Source organism: Pezoporus occidentalis, unplaced genomic scaffold (assembly GCF_034315485.1).
Source record: "Pezoporus occidentalis ecotype Australia unplaced genomic scaffold, CSIRO_AGI_Poc_V1 ctg3, whole genome shotgun sequence".
NCBI lineage: Eukaryota > Metazoa > Chordata > Aves > Psittaciformes > Psittacidae > Pezoporus > Pezoporus occidentalis.
Genome location: NW_026914940.1, coordinates 12,205,940 through 12,227,749, shown reverse-complemented (window position 1 = coordinate 12,227,749; position 21,810 = coordinate 12,205,940). Strand labels below are relative to the sequence as shown.

Sequence of the window (21,810 nt, the reverse complement as noted above, 5' to 3'; positions counted from 1 at the left end):
TTAGAGACTGTAGTGACAGGACAAGGGGTAACGGGTTAAAACTTAAACAGGGGAAGTTTAGGTTGGATATAAGAAGGAAATTCTTTCCTGTTAGGGTGGTGAGGCACTGGAATGGGTTGCCCAGGGAGGTTGTGAATGCTCCATCCTTGGCAGTGTTCAAGGCCAGGTTGGACGAGGCCTTGGGTGATATGATTTAGCGTAAGGTGTCCCTGCCCATGGCAGGGGGGTTGGAAGTGGATGATCTTAAGGTCCTTTCCAACTCTAACTATTCTATGATTCTATGATTCTTGAGCAGCCAAGAGTAAGGATATTGCTCAGAAGAAAGAAACTTTGAAACATATTCAGTGAAAATTCCATTCTGATCATAATGTTAGTCCTATTCTTTGACTGTGATGGGAGAAGGGAGGGACATACAGTATAATTTTTCTTTATAAGTTTGTGGGAATCCACACTAGATCCTAGAAGGCAATGGAAAGCTCTGCATTTCGCTCCTCCGAGTTAAAATAAGCCCTTAAGAAAATGAGATCAGTTTTCATCCTCCTTTAGGACTGATCAAAAATAAATGCAGATTTTGAATCTTTGCTTCAAAAACTGAAAGATATCAATCTTCCTGAAGGTTTTACTGTGTACTCTCTAGTTCGCATTATCTTTTTAGGGACTTCCATGTTATTATAAAACTGTGAATAGTTATCACTGATTTTTTTAAAACACTGTTCACAACTAAATGCTTCTTCCTGAGACTGTCAAAACCCTTATTTTATAATTTTTAATGCATTTCAAAGTTCCTTATACCATTCTCTATTTCCTCTAGAATCACCAATTTTAAAGCATTGAACAAACTTTCCTTTGCACGTTTATTTAATTGAGCTAGGCTTGTAATCATTTCTCTGTATATGTCTTATAACTACTGTGATACAGACACTATTAGTATCTTTATTACAGTGCCCCTTTGCTGTTACATTTGCTTTAGTTCTTACTGTGACAGGGGAGCTGCTTTGGTCCTTGAAGCTTCAGGAGCCATCTGGCTGCACTGAGAAATAGGAAAGCATTTTCTTATCAGCTCCAAGGATGGGTAGGTAACATGAGTTACTATGTTGTAGCTTAATTTATCAGCGAAACACCCTTTTAGTGGAATTTTAAAGAATGTTTTCCAGGTATGTGGAAGGCAACATTCCCCAGCCACTGTTTCATGCCATATGATAGCAGGTTTGAATCACAGTTTCCAAATTGCACAAAGCATAGAAGTAGTGGTTCATGCTATGCTCATTACTAAAATCATGTCAGAAATAAAGTTTCAGGAAAAAACAGGACAAAATGAAAAAGTTGTGATTTTTCTTTTCTGAAGCTCTAGGAGATACTGAGGCCTAGAATGTTCTTTACTGTGTGTCAGCATAAACACTTCCATGCCCTCTCTTCCCTTCTGCTCTCACCTCTATATTCTGGTCTTGGGCCAGAGATAAGATCGCATTTCTCCTTTTTAGGCTGTGTAGTAATTGAGGAATTGACTTATCACCAGCCTGGTCAGAAACCTATGCTTTATAGCATGTGGTTACAAAATGTGCATATTGGTTAATTTGCAAGAATACTTTATTAATAGTGTATTTTCTTCTACATCTGGTCAGTCTTTTTTCTATGATGTGCTTGATTTCCAGTTTCCAAGTTATCTTTAGTTTTTGGCTCTCATTTCTGGAAGCTCTGAAGCACATTCATAATGTAAACCACATGAGCGTTCTCGCTGCTTCCTGAATCAGGACCTTGGTGATAGCTGGTACATATGCAGAGTATTGCAGGGCAGAGAGATAGGCTCTTTCAGCACTTAATCAGTGGGACTGTGAATAGTTGTAGCCAGTGAGAACAGATGTAGAAGTGTGACCTGTCTTGTGGTACAACGCTTGACAGCAACCCTCTCATTTACCTCATGGCAGCAGCATTGCAAGTGAAATTCACTCAAAGGTGAAAATTGCCAACATGAAGAGTTTTGCATTGCTGCTTCATACTTCAAAAGCATTGTGAGATTAGTTGGATTTTTTATATCCCTGACACCATAACACCTTTTCAGCAAATAAGAGAATTTTCTTTTAAGAAACAACTGGTGCCAGTTATTAATTTAAGAAAAAGCAAAGAACAAAAAGGAGAAAAAAAGTCTTCTGGATGAAATGGAACAGATTCCTGAAGTACATACAAAAGGCTGGTAAAATTGCATATATTTTTCTTTTATAGGGCCTTCCTGGAAAAGATGGACCCACAGGCCCACAAGGACCTCCTGGCCCAACGGTGAGTATGGCCCATGGAATTTGTTACTGTAAAGGCAGGATTTGGGAGGATGGTAGGTCACTGTTATCTAGGATTCAGTGGATAGACCCAAGGCCAAGGCTTTTCCTTAGAAGTTGAAATTCTCATGACGCATGTGTTTGGCAGAGAGCTGCTTGTCTCACGTCATTTCTTTCCACTTTTTTCTTACTCAGGAAAAAATGTTTCACATGGGAAGGAGAGAGAGTTCCATCAATAGATTGATTGCTTTACATAGCTTTTTTTTTGCTCTTAGTCAAGTACCTGCACTATATAAAGAGAATTAGTGCTCTTAACATTTGAAACACTTTCTTCTTATGAGAAATTCCAGTTAGGATTATTAGTTAAATGAACCACCAAGTTTGTTTTGGGGTGGAGGTGGGTGTATATATTCGAATGCTTTCATAGAGTAATCAAGGAAGACAGCAGAGGACACATTCAGCCGTCACAGCAAGACATATGTTGCCTCCAGAATCAGTCTCATCTGATTCTAATTCTGTCTTCTCAGGTAGGGCAGCCAGTCAAACTTAATGCCTTCTTGGTAGATTTAAGTCATTCGGTGAAGCTGCTGATTGTATTGAGTATGCTCCAAGAAAACCTCTTCTTTTTACAAAGAATATTCTGAGTCACCCCCCCTGAACATGGTAGTAATGTCACAGGATTTAGCCCAGGGGTTCAGCAATCTGTGACTGTTCCAGAAAGCAAGCAACACACATCCATTTTTCTCAAGTGCTTTTCTCAGAGCTATGCTTTTGATGCTCTTTTACCTGCAACATGTACTACTTAGTCCTCTCTCCCAGCATCTCTAGTCTTTGACCGGCAGTTGTGTGCACTTCCCCATCACAGAGTATTTCTCTCGTCAGGATTCATGAATGTCGATTGTCATCACCACTGTTTTGTTTCTCTTCATGTAGGGTATACCTGGTGCTCCAGGTGTTCCAGGTGTTACTGGAAGCCAAGGGCCACAAGGTGATGTTGGAGCTCCTGTGAGTAAAATCAATTACTATTGCTATATTTGCTGTTGTGTATTAATTCATTTCTGATCCTGGTTTTGCTGTTTTACAGAACCCCTTCATATTTATAGTTAACGACCTGTTTGCAGTTAGTGGCTAAGAGAAACAGCAGATTGGTCCTTCTTTGTTCATTCTTCATGATTAAATTTATTTGCTGATCTTACATATGATATCTGGAATATAGGGATTAGAGAGTCACAACATGAGATTAAATTACGGAAGTTAAAAACATAACAGTATGTGACTTTGTAGTCTGTGTGTAATTACTTTCTCCTTTTTTCCCTTTCCACTTCAGACAACTCTCTGGCAATTAAAGTCTGCCATTTATTAACTTGAGTATTTCCAAAATATTATTCTGATTTTCAAATTGTGAAAATATTGCATGAATAAAAACTGGCTTTCATGGGTTTACAGTAGAACAACTGAGTACTGATCAGGGCTTTTTCTAGGATGTTATTATAAATCTGACCATCGGTTTCGCTGAGTGGAAAATTTTACCCTCTGTACTGAAAATTAGTATGAGGAACCTCTAATGCTAAGTTTGTTTTTCAGATATTTTAATTTATTATAACCCCCCCAAGTAGTCTAATTAGAAGAAAGAACTACAACTATAGAATGAGATTGTAGATTATGTAAGAGATTTACAGTGGACCTCTTTTGTTTTGTAACAGTTCCAATGACAGATAATAGTTTGTATTCACATTTTAGCATTTGATCGCTTGATCGCCTTCTAATTGTTTTTACATGTCACAGTGAATGTTCTATTTAAAGACATGGGACAATTTTGTATTTCTGACTTGATTTGTAGAATAGATTTATTTTCATTTTTTCTTTCAAAATCCAGTTTGCTTTGGAGATTTTGTCCAGTGCAAGCATTTTTATTTGGTTAAGTGGAAATAAAACAACTGATAATATATAAGCAAAGATAATAACCTAATACCCAATTCTGCATAGTTTCTAAATAAGTGTAATCATGAGGAGGTTTGATGGGCTATGGAACTCATTACTATCAATGTGTGACATGCTGACTTTTCAGTTCCTGTCCAAACACATGTTCCAGATATCGAACTAAATATCCTTGAGTGTTGCTGTTCCTGTGAGTTAGGTAAAAGCTCTGCTGTGAATGTTTGGGTTTTAGTAGTTCTGAAAAAACAGCTAGGTGAGGGAAAAGGTATTGAGCTTCGGTAAGGGCCTTTCTCTAAATGTAGAGTAATAGAAAAGTGACATAGAAATAGCCTTCCAATCTTTGTAGGGGTTTCTTCTTTCCCAGGCCAGAATAAGCTGTGCTTTAACCATGCATCAGTCACTTAGACCTTTCCTTGCTTCAGGAGTTCCTGAAAGATGGTCTAGCCTACTCTAAAAACCTCCACTGGTGAAGTTGTAACTGCTATAGACAACTTCCTCCATTCCATAATGATCCCTGACATCACTATAGTATTACATCATCTTTAATGTCATACTCAGTTTTCCCAGTTTGATCCCATAGCTGACTTTGTTCATAGTGGATGCAGAGTATTGGTGCAGTAAATGCTATGAATTTCAGAATGATATTTTGTCTACCATCAGCCTTCTCTTCCTTATACTCAGTGATAATTAGACCCATTTCAGCCATGTGAAATGCATCATCTGGCCACTTGCCCTTGCTGCCATTTTAAACAAGAGAATTCAGTTGTGATAAACCCCTGAGAAAGTCATTGTTGCCATGTAAATTGTTTTGTTGAGTACTGGAACAGAAAAAGTATATTTGTTATTGTCACATAACTTCCTGAAACCTTGTTTACTTTTTCTCCTTTTACTGTGATGCTGCAAGGGAGATAATGTTTGGATGTTAAAAATTTTGAGTGAGAACAAAATGAGAGTTCATTTTGTATTGAATCTTTCCATAGGGTCCTCCTGGAGCTAAGGGTGAAAGGGGTGAGCGGGTAAGTCTATGCTCCTGTTAGCCACCATTTTTTTTCTTTCCGTCTAGCTTTCTCTCTCATAAAAAATGTTATCTGTCATTTTATCTTTCTCTGTTTACAGGCACAATAGTTTTCCCTATGCAATCAAGAAAACTTTTCTTCTTTTCCAGACATTGTCTTATATATAGCTATATTAATGGTTTGAATGTGAGAAGTATGTGGCATTAAGCATATTCCCAAATCTATCACCGGGGTTATCTTCTCAGACCTCTGCTGGCTAAAACCAGTAATAGGAACCAGGGGAATCTCAAAACTTATTTGGCTTTTATTCTCATCTGTGAGGATATAATCTGTCAGGGATAGTAAATGCATTTCATTGCTCTAAGCGTTTTCAAGACAGAAATGATGCAAATTGTGTTTTGACACTGCTGCTGTCATTATCCAGGGTGATCTCCAGTCCCAAGCAATGGTACGTGCTGTTGCTCGTCAAGTGTGTGAACAACTCATCCAGGGTAAGTACATAAATAGTTAATATACTTATATCTCTAGAATGATCTTTTCCTGCCACAATTACAAATATGATGCTTTTCAAAGCATCCAAGGGGATCTGTTTGTTTTAGGCCAGACAGTCAAGATTTATATGCCAACTAGATTTATGTTCACCTGGATTTATGTCTAACTAGAGCTGATTAGCATCAGCCATCTAAAAAAAACAACCTGAATTGTCTCCAAACTATTACAGTATACAGAAGTTTCTGCTGTAACACTTTAAAATATTTATAGACATGAGCCCCTCCCCCCCCCCCCAAAGCAAGGAATTAAAATTCTACACAATAGTTCTTCCATTTTCTGGGTACTCCCTAAACCACTATTTTTCCACCAAGCACACAACTTCTTATTATCAAAGCATGACAGACCACAGCCTTGAGGACCTGCCAGTGCTCTGCTCAAACTCAAGCGAGCTGGATTCTTCACTGAAACATGAAAATGATGACATTTCTTTTCCTGCCAGGTCATATGGCAAGATATAACTCGATTCTGAACCAGATTCCAAGCCAGTCTGTCTCAACACGAACCATCGCAGGACCTCCTGGTGAGCCAGGTCGGCCAGGGGCTCCAGGGCCACAGGGTGAGCAAGGATCACCAGGCATGCAAGGGTTTCCAGGAAGCCCTGGTCAACCAGGAAGACCAGGAGAAAGAGGTAGGCTTCTTACTTCACGTATACAGATATGTAACTCCCATGTCTGATACATTCCAATGGCTTCTGTCTCCTGTGTAAATGTGAGAGAAACAGTCTTCTCACTAGCTGGTTGGTAAGCTCAACACAGACCATAATGAAAGTTCTGGAGACATGTCATGAAGGCAATGTAGGGTTTGCTGAACATGATTTGACAGGATCAGATAGAGGTTTAATACCTAAACTGCTGAGTACTGGTGGCACCTAATTGGGCACATCCTATCACATCATGCTTTCATCTTAGTAGAACTCTGAAGTGAGATGAATCTCTACATGTATATGCAAAGGAGCTTATAAAAGACAAGTGGACAAGAAAGTTGCAAACTGATAGGTCCATGTTGGGGAAAGACCGAGCTTTTCTGCTAAACTTGAAATGTTTCAGTCTGAATATTTCTAAATTAGGATTATCTGACAAGAGCAAGGTTGATACGAAAAGGGGAAAATTCATAGTTTATCAGGGGTTGAGAGGATTAAGGAGAGGAATTGGTGAGATCAGAGAGAAGTAATACAATCAAATGTTGATTTACAGTTATTCTTACGTGTAGGCTTGATCCCTATTTCCTTCCCTCCACAGGCATTGTCTAATAAAGTAACAAACTCCATGTTTTAATGTACTCCTCTGTGCAACCCTGGCAATCTCTGGTGCACCAGAGTAGCACTAATCTCACAGAGGTAGTACTGAGTTGATCTGTAATTGTGAAAGTGCTTTTAAGACCATCACACAAGGAAGTGACCAAAAAACCCAAAGACAAGTGTGATATTCAAAAGCAATGAATTGCTGCTGCTGTTAAGAAGTCTGCTAAGTAGGGTTTTAAAAATGAATTGCTATGAAGGCTGTTCAGTTCAGGAGCTTAACAGGTCTAGTTCACAGCAGCCATGATGACCAGAGTTAAAGAATGTCTTTGACTGAACCTATGAGTGTGTGGTTCCTTTCTTCCTCTCAAGACTGTAATTCTAATTACCATCTTGAAACAAGAGGCAAGGGTTAGGGTACTGACCTTTCAGTCATGTTACTGCCTGCTCCAGCTGAGCAAGGACCAGACATCGTCAAGAAAGTAGGAGAAATGAGAGAGTGTGAGACCAGTAGAGAAAAAAGGCCAGGTTCAATGGGGCTTTGAACAACCTGGTCTACTGGAAGGTGTCCCTGCCCATGGCAGGGTGGTTGGAACTGGGTGAGCTTTAGGGTCCCTTCCAACCCAAACCATTCTGTGATACCATGAAAATTGGAAGAGGCAGCAAATGAGGAGCTAAATTTAAGGGGTGATCTGGAGAGACTGAATGCAGATTTCAGGGTAGTTGTTTCCATACTAATACTAGTGTATTTTAAATGGCTTCCCAGGCAGGGACTGTCACAGAATGTTTTGCTAGGGCTGCAGGAACAAAGGAACCAAAGTGCCAGGCTATCAAAGGGGAAATCTGTCCAGCATTTAGCATCTATTTTCCATTACATTTGTTGTGCTGAGGCCCAGACACACATGTTGTACTACTATGAAATTACAGTGTGATTAGATGTAGTCATTTAAATAAAACATGATGGGGGTTAACCCACTGCTAATAATTTTGATATTTAGGAAGCAGCACTGGCAATAGTTTGGGTACAGAAAGAGTAAAAACATGTTAAAAAAGAATATTACTCTTTTCCTCTCTACATAGATAACTGATGTTAGAAGGGACTGGTTTTGGCAGGTAGTGCTTGTGGGGAGTTTATATTAAGTAGAGAGCAAGCTCCTGCTGAGCATCCTTCAAGAACTATAATCAGTCAGCCAGAGCTCTCTGCTGAGTTTTGTAAAATGTGATTCCAAATGTTGGGAGTCTTTACAGTATTTACAGCTTAAAGCGAGACTCTTTTAGGAATAAAGAATCCACATGTAAACTTACAGACAAAATAATTGCCTAGTTTATTTGGGTGAAAATGAATTTTAGGACATTCGTGTAACTGGAGCCTTGCACAGAATCTGGAAAGAAGACGAAGGAGCTCATTCAGAAACTAGGTAAAAATATAGGGTAATTTATTTGTCCTTGAGGATTTAATTTCTTCAGAAGCAACTGAAATTTTAGACCGATGTGTGCTTGATGCAGTAACAGTTTATCGAGCAGGAAGATACCTTTTGAGTTGTACAGACCCTTGGGGTATTTCAGAATCCATTTCTAAGGAATTGCTCTAAACTAACCCCGAAATGTAGCAGTGAAAAGTGAAAATTATTTTTATCACCTTCATGCTTATGGAGAATGATTGAAAGTTTCTTGTGCATTGTGAATCACTTGGTTCCTAACTACATATCATACAGTGAAGTAAATCACTTGGTTCCTAACTACATATCAAACAGTGAAGTAGCAGACTAAAATTGCTCTGCTTCTGGATGGAAGAGGTTTTAATTTCCAGTGACTTGGACAGAGGAGGATAAATAGACTCAGACCCCATTCCTTGCTGTGTTCTGAAGCATTGTTTGTATTTAACTTGTTCAGCAAGTCACAATATATAGTCCTGTCCTGAGAGAGTGCATATAGCATACTAAAAAGGAATAGATATTAGAAGGGGAAAAAAAGACCTGTTTGTTTATCTATTAGCATTGCTTTTTTCTCCTCACAGTTCCATCTATTGGGATTACTGCAAGAACTTGTTACTGCCTCTAAGCTGAGTGGCAGGGTGCTGGTAGAGTGGGAAGAGAAAAGGTGAGGGGAGGTTAGATGTTTCATCCTGCACGCCTCTCCTGCCCACCAGCCATTCAATCCCAGCCTGCAAGAACAGGGAAATCCTGAAAGCAGTGTGTGGAACTGGTCAGAAATCACACACCATGAGAGCTTTCCTGGAGAACAGCAGCAGTGAGAGATCTTGACATCAGTGAACTTCTCTGCTAACTCCCCTGGCCAATAGCTTCTTTTCCTTTGTTTACCTTGTCACTCTGCCAGGCGTTAATCAGATGCTTTGAAAAGAGGCTTCGATTGAGAGAGTGTTTTGGAGTTTCATTAGAAACCTCCGCTTGAACTCCTAGGTCCAGAGTGTCCTGTTCCTGGATGTATTCTCCCACGAGTAACACACTGGGCTGGTCCTTCCACAACAGACCACCTCGGTGGGAAAGGATAAGTCATTCTCTTGACAGATTCAGTTCTCGGTGTCTGCTGCCAGCCAAGATCTACTTTTATCCAGTGTAGACATAAGTGAATGGATTAGAATCACACCAAGACATTTGTTATTTAGTTTTGCCAGTTAATTATTTCTTTAGCTGTACACTGTGAGATCTTATCTGTTGCATTTTTCTAACGATGTGGAACCTCAGTGTTTGTTAGCAACAATAACATTTTCTTGGTGCCACAACTGGCCATTTGAATTGGATTAGTGATTTAAAGATTAAGGAGGCCTACAGTACGTAATACCAGATAAATTAATAGAATTTTGTTCTATTCCATATTTACATAAATACAGGATGTTGGGAAAAAACCCAAACCCAAACACTGATTGTTCATAGCACTCATCTCTATTTTAGTTGCAACTAGTTCACAGCAGTGTTTTCTGGTTTTATTTCAGCTAGTTTGAACATCTTTTGATTTTATTTTTATGAACTGAGACTCAAATAACTCGTGTCTGGCTTCTGAGTGCTCAGGAAGTAGCTGGGATTCTGCAAAATAATATTAAAAAGGAAAGATTCAGTGTGGGTTTTTCATCTCATCCCCTCCCCGCTCAGTTATTTTTGTAATATCTGGGTAGTTTCCTCAATTTGAGGAAAAATGTGAAAGCTGTAGTAAAAATTATACTGTGGAACTGCTGCCTTTCAGATGCTGTGAAAGTGTAGTTATTCTACTACTATCGGTTGTACTTCAGCTCTTATGAAGTCATGCACAAACCCTATGGCTGCCCACTACATCCCACTATGATTAAAATACAGTAAATACCTAAGCTGTCCCTGGGAAAGTCACTATTCTCAAGTACAGCTTTATCCATATTCTCTTCCTGGCTTCCTATGAAAGCGTTCGTTAAACATGTGTTATCAAAAGCCACATGTTTACAGCTCTAATGGCAAAATTCCAATGGAATTATATGGAACTTTTGCCAGTTGAGTCAATTACATATCTTTATTTCCAATTTTAACTTCATCTGAATAAGAAAAGAAGAAATCATCCTGTGCTATTATACAATATGGTTACAACTGAATATTTTGGAAGGAGATTTTTTGGGGCAGTTTAATTTTTCTTAATTGCGGTATTTAATTGCAAATATTTAATTGCAGTTCTCCTCACAGGACAATATTCTCTTAAAGACATAAATAAATAAGCAATACCTCAGCTTTCCTTTCATGCAGACATTAGATTTGCTATAGAATGTGTTCATGATCTTGGGCTTGGCTTTCATAACTGGTGCTATCAGAGGTGCCTTTAGCGGAGCGTTGGAAATAATTGATTTCAGGTGCTTGTGATCTCCATGGGACTGACCCCAAGCCATTGCTTATTTTGGATGGGGACAAGACATAAAAAAGTGGTTAGTGTGAAGGGGAGAGACAGTTTGATGGTATTGCTGAAATATGTCCAAAGCACAAATACAAAAGTTACTAGAATTGGAAGCCACTAACTCAAATGACAGATTTTGATACATACTTTTACCCCTGACAGTGATTAACCATTGCAGTAACTTAGACGCAGAATGATGTCTTGTCTAGTGGACTTTCTTAAGCTAAGCTCCCATGAAATGCAAAGATGGCCTTGTATAAAGTGAAAATTGGTGAATTTTGAATCTTCCATCATTTATAGGAGGGAGCCATTAACTATGACCAAGAGGTCTGTGAATCTGTTTACTTACTTCCATTGAAGAGCTTCGGTGGAAAGTCCATTAGGGAAGCTCATGGATTGCTCGATTTTAACTCATGTGAGATTCTTGCTGCAGTGTTTATGTTCTCTTTCACTTGGGTAAACTTTACTGCAAATTAGACTAAAAGAAACCTGAAACAGACTTGTATCTTGGCCTTCAGCATGTTTGCTTTAGGAACTTGATATCCATGTGATTTCAAAGGTTTGCTCTGTGCAAGAGCTTCATAACTTGTTCCAGAATGAACGTTTTATTCTAAGCCTGAGTGGATTTGTTCCATATTTATAATTCCTTACTGCAGTTTATTCTGTGAACATCACGTATGGGTGTGTGTTCTTGCACATGTAAAGAATAATAATTGAGTGCATGGAAGGCTGTGATTTGAAAACATTGTGGCCATTGTCTTTGAAGTCACCATGTCATGTTATCGGACAGTAGGATGACGAATGGTCCTTGTACTAAACATCTGTGTAGATTCCAGATTGTTATCATGGGCCAGTCTTCTTCTGATCAAAGCAATCCACACATACAGACTTTGACTTTGCCATTTGGCAAGGACTTCCTTTCAGGTCATGTATGGTAAAAGACAATTTAGACATGTTTACCTTGTTAAAAGGCCTGCAGCAGTAGTAGTGAATTGCCACAGAGGAGTCTTTCCATTTGTTTGAAGCAAGCCATGGATAAGCGAATATTAGGTATCTGGAAACTGCATTTGTAATGCAGGACAAGAGGTTTGCCTGATAAACTTGTCTTTAAAATGAGTGGAATTCAGTTGCTGATCACAGATGCTGTAGTTTTTTTGGTAGGCTCCCCCAGGAATATAACTGTAGGTTAGAACATATATATGCCACTGGGGGACTGCTCCTACATACACTACGCAATGCAATCATTCATCAAGGGTTCTGGATAGCCCTTCTGACTGAAACTGCAGTCTCTGCTAACCAAATGCTAACAAAATTTCAAGCAGGAGGTTCATCCTGGACTTGGATGGCAGTCTTTGAGAGCAGAAATCCCATGCACAGCATTGCTATGAGTCCCAGAACAAAAGATGTTAGCAAATTTCAAGATACTTAAGTCATTTAAATACTGAAGACCCATTGACCTTCAGTGAGATTTAGGATATAGGGCTACCAAAGGCCATGGGTTTAAAATTCCTGAAACTTACCTTTTAGACACTTTATAATCTGAAAGTCTGAAACAGTCTGTATAAGATCAAGCAGAGGAGGCCCTCTATAGACATATGGGAGCAGCCTCACGTTCACAAGCCCTCGTCCTCATGGGGACACCAATATCTGTTGGAGGGACAGCACAGCAGGGCATAACCTGGAGTGCATTTATGGTAACTTACTTCTCCAAGTGATAGGAGACAATGAAGAAAGGTGCTGTGCTGGACCTTGAACCGTACCTTACAGCTCCTCACCAGCAAGGAGGAGCTGTTGGAGAATGTGAAGCTCAAGGGCAGCCATGGCTGCAGGGACCATGAAGTGGTGGAGTTCAAGATCCTTAGGGCAGTTAGGAGGATGTAAAGCAAGCTCGCTACCCTGGACTTCAGGAGAGCAGACTTTGATGTCTTCAGGTATGTGCTTGGATGAGAATGTTGGGATAAAGCCCTGGAGGAAAGAGGGGCTCAAGAAAGTTGGATGAATGAAGAAACGCCTGCTGTAGGAGAAGATCAGATTCGAGATCATCTAAGGAGCCCGAAGGTGCACAAGTCCATGGCACCTGACAAAGACACATCTGTGAAACCTGAGGGAAATGGCAGATCTAGTTGCCAAGCCATTATCCGTCATACTTGAGAAGTTGTGGCACTCCAGCGAAGTTCCTGCTGTCTGGAAAAGGGAAAACATAACCCAATTTTTTAAAAAGGAAAAAAGGAAGGCCCTGGGATCTATAGGGCAGTTAGTCACATCTCGGTGCCCAGCAGCACGATGGAGCAGTTCCTCCTGGAAACTCTGCTAAGGCACATGGAAAATAAAGAGGTGGTTGGTGGCAGCCAAGATGGCTTCACTAAGCAAATCGTGTCTGAGAAATTTGGTGGTCTTCCTTGATGGGGTTGCAGCGTTTGTGAATAAGGGAAGAACAACTGATGTCTGCCTGGACTTAGGCAAAGCGTTTGACACTGTCCCGCACAGCATCCCTGTGTCTAAACTGGGGAGACATGGATTTGATGGATGGAGTAACTGGTGGATAAGGATTAGTTGGATGGTTGCTCTCAAAAAGCTGCAGTCAATGGCTTGATGGCCACGTGGAAATCAGTGACGAGTATATTTCCTCAGGAGTGGGTATTATTTAACATGTTTGTCAGTGACATAGCCAGTGGGATTGATGCACCCTCAGCAAGTCTGCTGATAGCACCAGGCTGTGTGGTGCAGTCTACACACTGGAGGGAAGGGATGTCATCCGGAGGGACCTTGTCAGGCTAAGGAGGAGAGCCAGTGTGAACCTCCTGAAGTTCAACAAGGCCGAGTCCTGCACCTGGGTCAGAGCAATCACAAGCACAAATACAGGCTGGGCAGAGAACTGATTCAGAGCATCTCTGAGGAGATGACTTGGGGTGTCCCCATGGCAGGGGAATGTGGGGGGATTGAAAGCAGATGGTCTTTAAGGTCCCTTCCAACCCAAATTATTCTATGATTCTATGGAAAAACCTCAGGAAGTTAAAAGAAAATATGGCTCCTTGCAAAACTAAGGTGCCCTCTAGATGTTTTTCCCTAAAAGGTAATGGTTACCTGAGCAGAAGGGAAGGAAGGGAGCCAGTCAGTTTAAATTGCAGATAGTACCCCATCAAGGGCAACAACTGTTTTCTTTCTACTTTGCTTTCATGAAGGTGCTCTATACTAGCATTGACTCTGAACGTGTGGAAGTTGTGAAGCAGTGAAAGCAATCACCAGTGCTGGCAAGTGTGGAAAATGGGGGGGATGTCCCACAAACCAGCCTGGATTTGGTGTGTTTGAACCATCCAAATCAAACATAGACTTTATGAGAGTTTCCAAGTCACCGGTGGAAACTCAGGGTCTGGAATTCATGGTTTTGACACCTACTTTAGTTTGACACCACTTATTGTGATTGCTATGTATAGAAGGAGTTTTTAGAGGATGCCACAGTAGTGGCGCAGAAAGAGGTGGAAAACTGAAAGAAAGTTGTACCTTCTCTGGCTTACAAGATCTGCGGTTTCCATGGAGCAGACCCAATGATAGAAATGTAGGGCCATGAGCAAGCACAGGAACACAGCTCAATGGCTGTGCATGCTGGGACATCACAGTTTCATGAGTGGGAAACTTAGATTGGGCTTCAGGGGGACACATTTTGACTGCTGAAACTCCTGTCTTGCATTTAGCAGGACTGCAGTAACCTGTGCTAAATCTCTCCATTTATGTGTAGAACCATCTTATGCGGAGCCACTGTTCGGTGGGTGAATGTTTGAAGGAAAATTGGCTGTAGCATTAAAAATCTGACTTTTCAGAGCCATGCAGGAATTTATTAGACAGCTTTGTGAGGCTCTGAGGATTCTTCTGACATACAATAGTTGTACCTTGGTATAGTCCAGAGGCAGCTTTCCAGCAGGAAGTGCAGCCTGGAAACTGGCCGATGCCTCTGCATGCCACCCCGATGAAACCACCATGGCAGCAGGAACGTTTAAGACCCCAGGAATGCCGTATTTCCTTTGAGAGGCTGTCAGGGAACGGAGGGAAAAAGAACCAGATAATGCTTTATTTTTACCTCCTTCCTTCTCTGCCACCTGTTTTTAGATGAAAAATAACATAAGGAACTATAATGTTGGTTAAATAATAAACACTGCACACAGTTTTGATCAAAATGTGACTCTGATGAGTACTATTTCTTTAGGTTTACCAGGCGAGAAAGGAGAAAAAGGCAATCCAGGTGTTGGAACACAAGGACCCCGAGGCCCACCAGGATCTACAGGTAAAGTTGTTATGTTAGAAGCACCCAGATTAGACCCCTGTGACCCATGTGCAAAGCAGCTGAGACCAGCATGGCTCTGTCCTCTGCTTCTGAGGCTTAAGATGCAGAAGAGACAGGAGTTCAGCCCCCTTAATTTATGATACTTAATGTCACAATGTTCTTACTATGTAATATGATGTGAAGTACCACATGATGGTGTCATCAGTCACACAAGTATTTTCCTTTTCCCTGTGATAAAGTGCTTCTCCAGAAACTTCTTCTTTTAATGTTTAAAATACTATTTTTCATAAATGAGGAAAAAATTAATCTGGATTAACTGCATTTGTTTTCTATTGACTCCAAGTCATATCTAACTGTGACTTGACAGAGTAATGTACATTAATTAAGCACATCAATCACATGGATTTATATTTAGCTCCTGAAAAAACAGAGGGTGATATCCAGGTCCTGTTGAAACAGTTGTAGAATTGCATTGACTTCACAAGGATATTGTGGCCATTAGAGCACCAGTATCAAGGCACAGCATTATCCAGAAGCTGTATGGAAAGTAAGTTGGGGAATCAAGAGCTGCGCAGGCATCCAGGGCTGCCCTCCCCCCATGGAACTGCCTTTCCGAACATCTGATTCTTGGTGAAACATTTCTCTAGGATAAATTCCTGGCTAAAAGCTGTCTCTGGCAAGGAGGACGAAGCAGAGGCCAGAGAAGGAGGCTCAGCAGGATCAGGTCTCCTCTCTGGCTGCTGCTTTATCTTTCTTGCCAGAGGAAGGCTGCAGCCTTTCCCTCAGCTTGCCCCGCAGGAGTCAGAGCCAGGATGCCTAGCTCCTCCGCTCAAGCTATCTCCTGGCAGTGTCTGTAGCACGCTCAGTGCCATTGTTTCCAAGCCTGGCAAGGTGGCCTCAACACCCTGCTTTTATGAAAGATTCTACTCAGATGTTTCACCTCCCCCTTCTACGCAGGACCTCCAGGAGAAAGTCGTACTGGCAGCCCAGGACCACCAGGTTCCCCAGGCCCACGAGGTCCTGCTGGGCACACAGGACCCCCAGGCTTACAGGGTCCTTCTGGCCCGCCGGGCTATTGCGATCCATCCTCCTGCGCTGGTTATGGCATGGGAGGTGAGTAGCCAGGAGTCGGGCGGCTGCTGTTTGCAGAGGTGGGGTTGACATCTTCTAACAGCCAAAGTAAGATGGAGGCTACTGGTGAACCTCGTGCTAAAACAGGGGAGCTCCCTAAAAACTCCATGTCCAGTGCTCCTGTTCTGTGGGACACAAAGAGAAGGTGACCCCAGCACAGTGACCAGAGGAATTCCACCATCCAGTCCCAGCCTGTAAAACTGATCTCGCATAGTGGGTTTTCATCCTGTACGTGTATGTGTAGTTGTATGAGCCTTTCCCATCTCCACGGTCTGTGTTGAACCCCCAGCTCCTAATATTCGTGACAGCAGAAGCTCTACATTTGTTTCAATTCAAACATGTTGCTCAACTTCCCCGTCCGTGTGCCTCTGAATGGCATGAAAGCATGACCCTTACTAAACCCCTGGTAGTGTAACCTGACACAGGGATGCACGTGTCCTTTATTAACCAGTGAAGCAATCGGGAGAAAATGATCCTTTCTACATCTTCTCTGTATCCTACTTTCCCATCTTATAGCACGGAGAGACTGTGGGAGGAAGTTAACACAATTATCAAAAATCATGTCGCCCAACCAAAAATCAAACTCTGTTAGTAAAGCGCTAGTTACTACAAATGTTACGCATAAGGCATATTTGTTTGATGTTTATGGTTTAATCTGCCCGTGATTTGTATGTTTTACTTACCTGAATGTTTTTGTTGTCGTCTCTTCCTGTCCTTTTCTCCTCCCTGTTGTTCCTTTCCTGTTTTAAGGCCCCATCCCTTACAATGGCTACCAGTCCAGAAGGTGAAAGGCTCATTCTGGTTCAGGTCTCATTTGGCTGAAGGTCAGAGATGGATGCTGAACTGCTCTGTGCTTTCCATCAACGATATTGACTACCACTAATGAACTCACTAGCTGCTGTACATGCACTTCGCTTCCTTGCACTGCAAAAAATTATTGCCTGACCCATTTTTGCCTGTTAATCACATATTTTAGACCATAATTGGAATAAGCTAAAGCAGGCAGATTGTGCAGTGTTTAGTTAGCACAGTACTACAACTGGACATTTGACAAATTCTGGTGGTGGTTTCCAACTAACTTGGCTGTCTGTTGGTGGGTTTCCAATTGCTCCAGCTTATTAATTTTGTTAAATGTTTTCACTGTTCCTTCATGTGAATAAAGGATGTGTATTTAAAAGATTCTATATATATACTCACATACACTATATATAGGTATATATAAAATGTCAATTTCCTAATGAGTGCTTTAATTTTCTACTCCCCTTCTCCTGTGTTAACCATATGAATACTCTTGGTGGTGGTGGGTTAAGGTGGATACGGTGAGCCAACTGATCAAGACATCCCAGTAGTGCAGTTGCCACATAACTCCTACCAAATCTATGACCCTGAGGACCTTTATGATGGTGAGCAGCAGCCGTACGTAGTTCACGGGTCCTACCCCTTACCATCCCCATACTCCCAGTCCTCCTATCCATCACCGCATCTTGCTCAACCAGAGTTTACTCCTGTTCGGGAAGAGATGGAAGCCGTTGAACTGAGATCCCCAGGAATTAGTCGCTTCACAAGGAAGATAGCCAAAAGGAGCGTCAAGACTCCAGTACGCAAAAGGGTGAATGGAAATACACCCTCTCAATGAAGTAGTTAAACAAGGGAAACATTTTCTGTGCATCCGGCCTTCTGTTCAGGTGCCTCCCCTGCCGCACAAGGTGTTTACAGCCTTTTTTAATAAAGAAAGGAGGAAAGAATTGTACATGATCAGTTGACACAAGTAATGGTAATTATCTTGCATGCCAGAAACTTAGTATGTTAGTGGGTTGGTGCTAGATGATGATGAAAGGTCACTTGTTGACCCTGCTCTGGAGTACTGTTTCATACACTACTCAAACTGTATCTAAAAACACAAGTTGGTTTACATAGACCCATTCAGAATAGTTATTTGTTATCCACGTTTTTCCAGTTGATTATGTTCTGTTAGCTGTGGATGTATTGCTTTACTAGCAGAGTAACCTGACTACATTCACTGGCAAACAACGCATTATCAGGTTTTTTTGAACCCAGCTTATTACCCTTCCGCAAAGAAGTGTTATGCTAATGGACTTTTTTTAACCCACATTATATAAATACACCAGAATGTTCCTTGGGAGCACACTGATAATTTATTGTGAACCTCTTTCCTTTCTCTTTTGTATGCAAATAAAAGTGGCAAGCTTTTATACATTAAGGCTGTGTTTGCTTGATTTTTAACTTGGAACAACTGTATAGATCTTCAGGGGGCAGAATGCAAAGAAAACATATTCTCTTTTTTCAACACTTTTGAACAACAGTTTTTGTTTTAAAGAATAGAGGCACTTAGTATAAGCAGTATTTAGCCCCATTTTCAGAATTATATATAAACAAGTGTAAAGAGTAACTGTGAGGTGGTCGTACTGTCTATGTCCATGATATTTTGCATACTGACATGCCAGAGACAAAAGACCAGCAGGTAGAGTTGCAAAGGCAACATGGACCAGCTAATGAGAGGAAGGAAAAACCCCAACCCAACCACTCAAGCAGCACAAAGCAATTCGTCATGTTAAAACAAACAAGGTAAATTATGAAGTGACTCAATGAACAGCTCTAAACAGCATTGTAGAGACTGAGCATCAAAGTAGGATTTAAAGCTGAAGCTCAAAACTGTTCATTTAACTTGAAAGCATAGGTTTGGAACACCTTTAATCCAGCCCTCTAAGGTCATGGAAAGGCCTGTGGATCCAAGGGCTGTTTCTGGCTCAGCCCTGACTGGGCAGGCTCAGTTTCTGCTCAGCATGGAAAGACCTGTCCGCTCTTGCTTCTGGCTGCTGTCAGCAGTGCTCCCATCTCACCAGGAAGATGACAAACGAGTGCCTTTAACTGGCTCATCTCAGATTCTGTGGCCTAGAACTCAACCTCGGTGGTAACACAAACCACTTGCACGCATACTCAACATGCACAGCTTTGCCCATCCCAGGGCAACGTCTGGCAAGGTGCCTGTACACCTACCTCGCTGTGCTATGTTTCTGTTTTTCCGCTACTTCTCTCGCCCCCAACTACCACCACTTTCTTTGAGAAAGGTGAGAAAAGCTGATGAAACATGAGTTCAATGTCACTTGCATTTAAAGCAGAAGTTGGTAGAAGAGTACAACATAACTAATGGACTTTACACAGCTAAACCCCAGTTTACAGGATACTCAAGCACCACATGAGCACAGCTGTGTGCACATGTGTAGGTACCACAGCCTGGCACACGGAGCTGACATTCAGAGAGGTCTTACTGAAATTAAACACAGGTTATGGCTGCATCACATGATTAGTTTCTCTCCTTGCACTTGGCTGTGAAAATGTAACATACCCCAAGTGCAACCTCTCTCTGCCTCCTCCCTGGCCGGCATGCTCCACACCATGTTGTACCAAGACCTTATGGAGTCCCAGCTGAGATACCCCAAAACATAGCTCCTCTGGAAGTGACTCTTGAGAAGGTGACTGATGAAAAATCAGCATTGAAGCAATTCTGCCTGTGTTGTCTCAGAAGGATTTTAGGCCTCAAGTTACAGTTCATTATAGACTTGTACCCAAGACAGGTTGTCAAGCAACACTATACGCAAAGCTCAGGTTCCTTTGGGACCAGGAAGGGTGGTAGGGCAGAACCACAGATACATGGAAGACAGCACAGCACAGACAGATACAGTCAAACTCATGAAAATAAGGTAATCAATCAGAGTTATTTGCCCTGTTTTTGAAACGGACATTAACAGCCTGACCAAAGCTCTGAGTGCACCCGTGCTGCACAGCTGGGTGTCACCCACCCTTTGGCCCTCCCATGGTGCTTGCCCGGGCTGGGGGAGCAACGTGAAGTAGCTGCACCCTTGGGCACATGGGGAGTCTGGGTAGCCTGGCCTGCAGGGTCCTTGGCTATGGGACACGTGCACCATCAGCTCTCAGTGCAACCAGATTCTACCCCCCCCTCCATATGGGATGTACATGCAGTGAATTAAACAAAGGAAGAGATTACTTGGGGGTAATAAAGTAGGCACAGTTGTTAAAATTCTGTAACTTAATTTACAGACTAAAGCCCAAACTTTTACTGCATCAGCTAATTTGCTTTAACTTCAAAATGACATTTACTGGCACCCAGCTAACCAAAATGCTCCATGCATCATTTGTGCTATGTTTACTTCCTGGGTAAACCTTGGCAATAAAAAGTTACTGGTGGGCACCACCAAGTTATAAAAATATTAGTCAGGATTTGTATGTGTGCCAAAAAGACGCATATGGTCAACATTTCTCCAAAAGTCAGGCTCTGAATAAGCAGGCACGGCTTCTGTTTTTCCAGACAGCCTAAGAAACTGAAGTTGCTGACTGTGAAGTATTTAGCACAGGATGAACAGCTGATACCACCCAGATCTTCCCAGTAAGTGTATGTACTGTGTCTTTATACAAAAAAGAGCATTTATTTTAACCTCTTGCTTTTAAAAATACTTTTACTAGTTCACCAAATGTGGTTACAGACTTGGAAATGAAATCTGCGCGTTCACTGGACAGGAACATTTCCTGGGATAAGCCCATCTGAATGCCAAAGAAATGCCTGATAACAACCCATTAGTTCATATGATGAAATATGGTTATAAATAGACCAATGTTTTCCTTCCTATATAACGCTTGTATAAAACAGATACAGAAAACACTTGAGGGTTTTCTGGGCACAAAATAATGAACTTCAGGGAAATAATCTGCAGAAGCAAAATAATTTTAAACTTATTTTTGCATCATTCAACACTTACTCCAGTTTCCTCATTTGGTTTTCATAATAAATATGCTGCTGCTCAAGTAAGGAAGGCGTGTTCCTGTACCTTGAATCAAAATCAGATTTGGGCTTAAAGAGGGGAAAAGAAGGAAGAATATCTCCTTATGATCTGCCTTTACTGTCTGTTATTTCAGTGAGGTCTTTTAACAAACTCTGTGCTGGACTGTCAGAATCTACTCCTGGGGAGGAACAGCCACTTAAGAAAATTCCCTGTACAGCCCCAAATGGGTGGTTTAATTGGTAAACAGCACTGTAAATCCAAAGTGTGCCATCTGTAAAAGCTATGATGGGGTGCGGGTCCACTCACCTGCTTTCCATGGCAGACAATGTTACAGGTAGCAACTCTCCTGCTGACAACCACGTAATGTCTCCATATCAAGAATGAAACAGTAGTAGGATTATATTTCATACCATTCAGCAGCTATAAAGTAGGAAGAGTCAACCTTGCTTCTGTCATTCAGCATACTATTAACAAGAGTCTGAAAAGCTGTGAGATTAAAAAAAGTAGCTCTTGTTCCATTCATTACTTGCCTACATTCATAGGGCAGTTCCTGGAGTGTATCTTCCCTACTAACACAGTCTGCTGTTTGGATGCAGTCTAACAGGCAGTGTCTCCATTGAACTTCATGCTGTCCTTGCTGCTCTGCACTGTTCCAGTTCTGCTGGAACTGAAATGTCTCTTCCAGCAACCAAGAAAC

At 41.4% G+C, this 21,810-nt stretch overlaps 1 protein-coding gene across 4 annotated transcripts in view; it reads left to right on the top strand.

Annotated features, from left to right (window-relative positions):
* The window catches only part of COL14A1 (collagen type XIV alpha 1 chain), a 116,066-nt gene extending 97,552 nt beyond the window's left edge, over window positions 1–18,514 (top strand). For 3 of the 4 annotated variants that reach the window (XM_062627100.1, XM_062627099.1, XM_062627101.1), the window contains exons 41-48: window positions 2,221–2,274; window positions 3,204–3,275; window positions 5,189–5,224; window positions 5,649–5,715; window positions 6,216–6,404; window positions 15,085–15,162; window positions 16,120–16,275; window positions 17,604–18,514. In XM_062627100.1, the coding sequence (XP_062483084.1) occupies window positions 2,221–2,274; window positions 3,204–3,275; window positions 5,189–5,224; window positions 5,649–5,715; window positions 6,216–6,404; window positions 15,085–15,162; window positions 16,120–16,275; window positions 17,604–17,929 (978 nt within the window). In that variant the 3' untranslated portion in view covers window positions 17,930–18,514. Of the gene's footprint in view, window positions 1–2,220; window positions 2,275–3,203; window positions 3,276–5,188; window positions 5,225–5,648; window positions 5,716–6,215; window positions 6,405–15,084; window positions 15,163–16,119; window positions 16,276–17,043; window positions 17,524–17,603 lie in introns of those variants that run through there. The other variant, XM_062627102.1, reaches the window with a different exon arrangement.
* The last annotated feature ends 3,296 nt before the right edge of the window (window positions 18,515–21,810 follow it).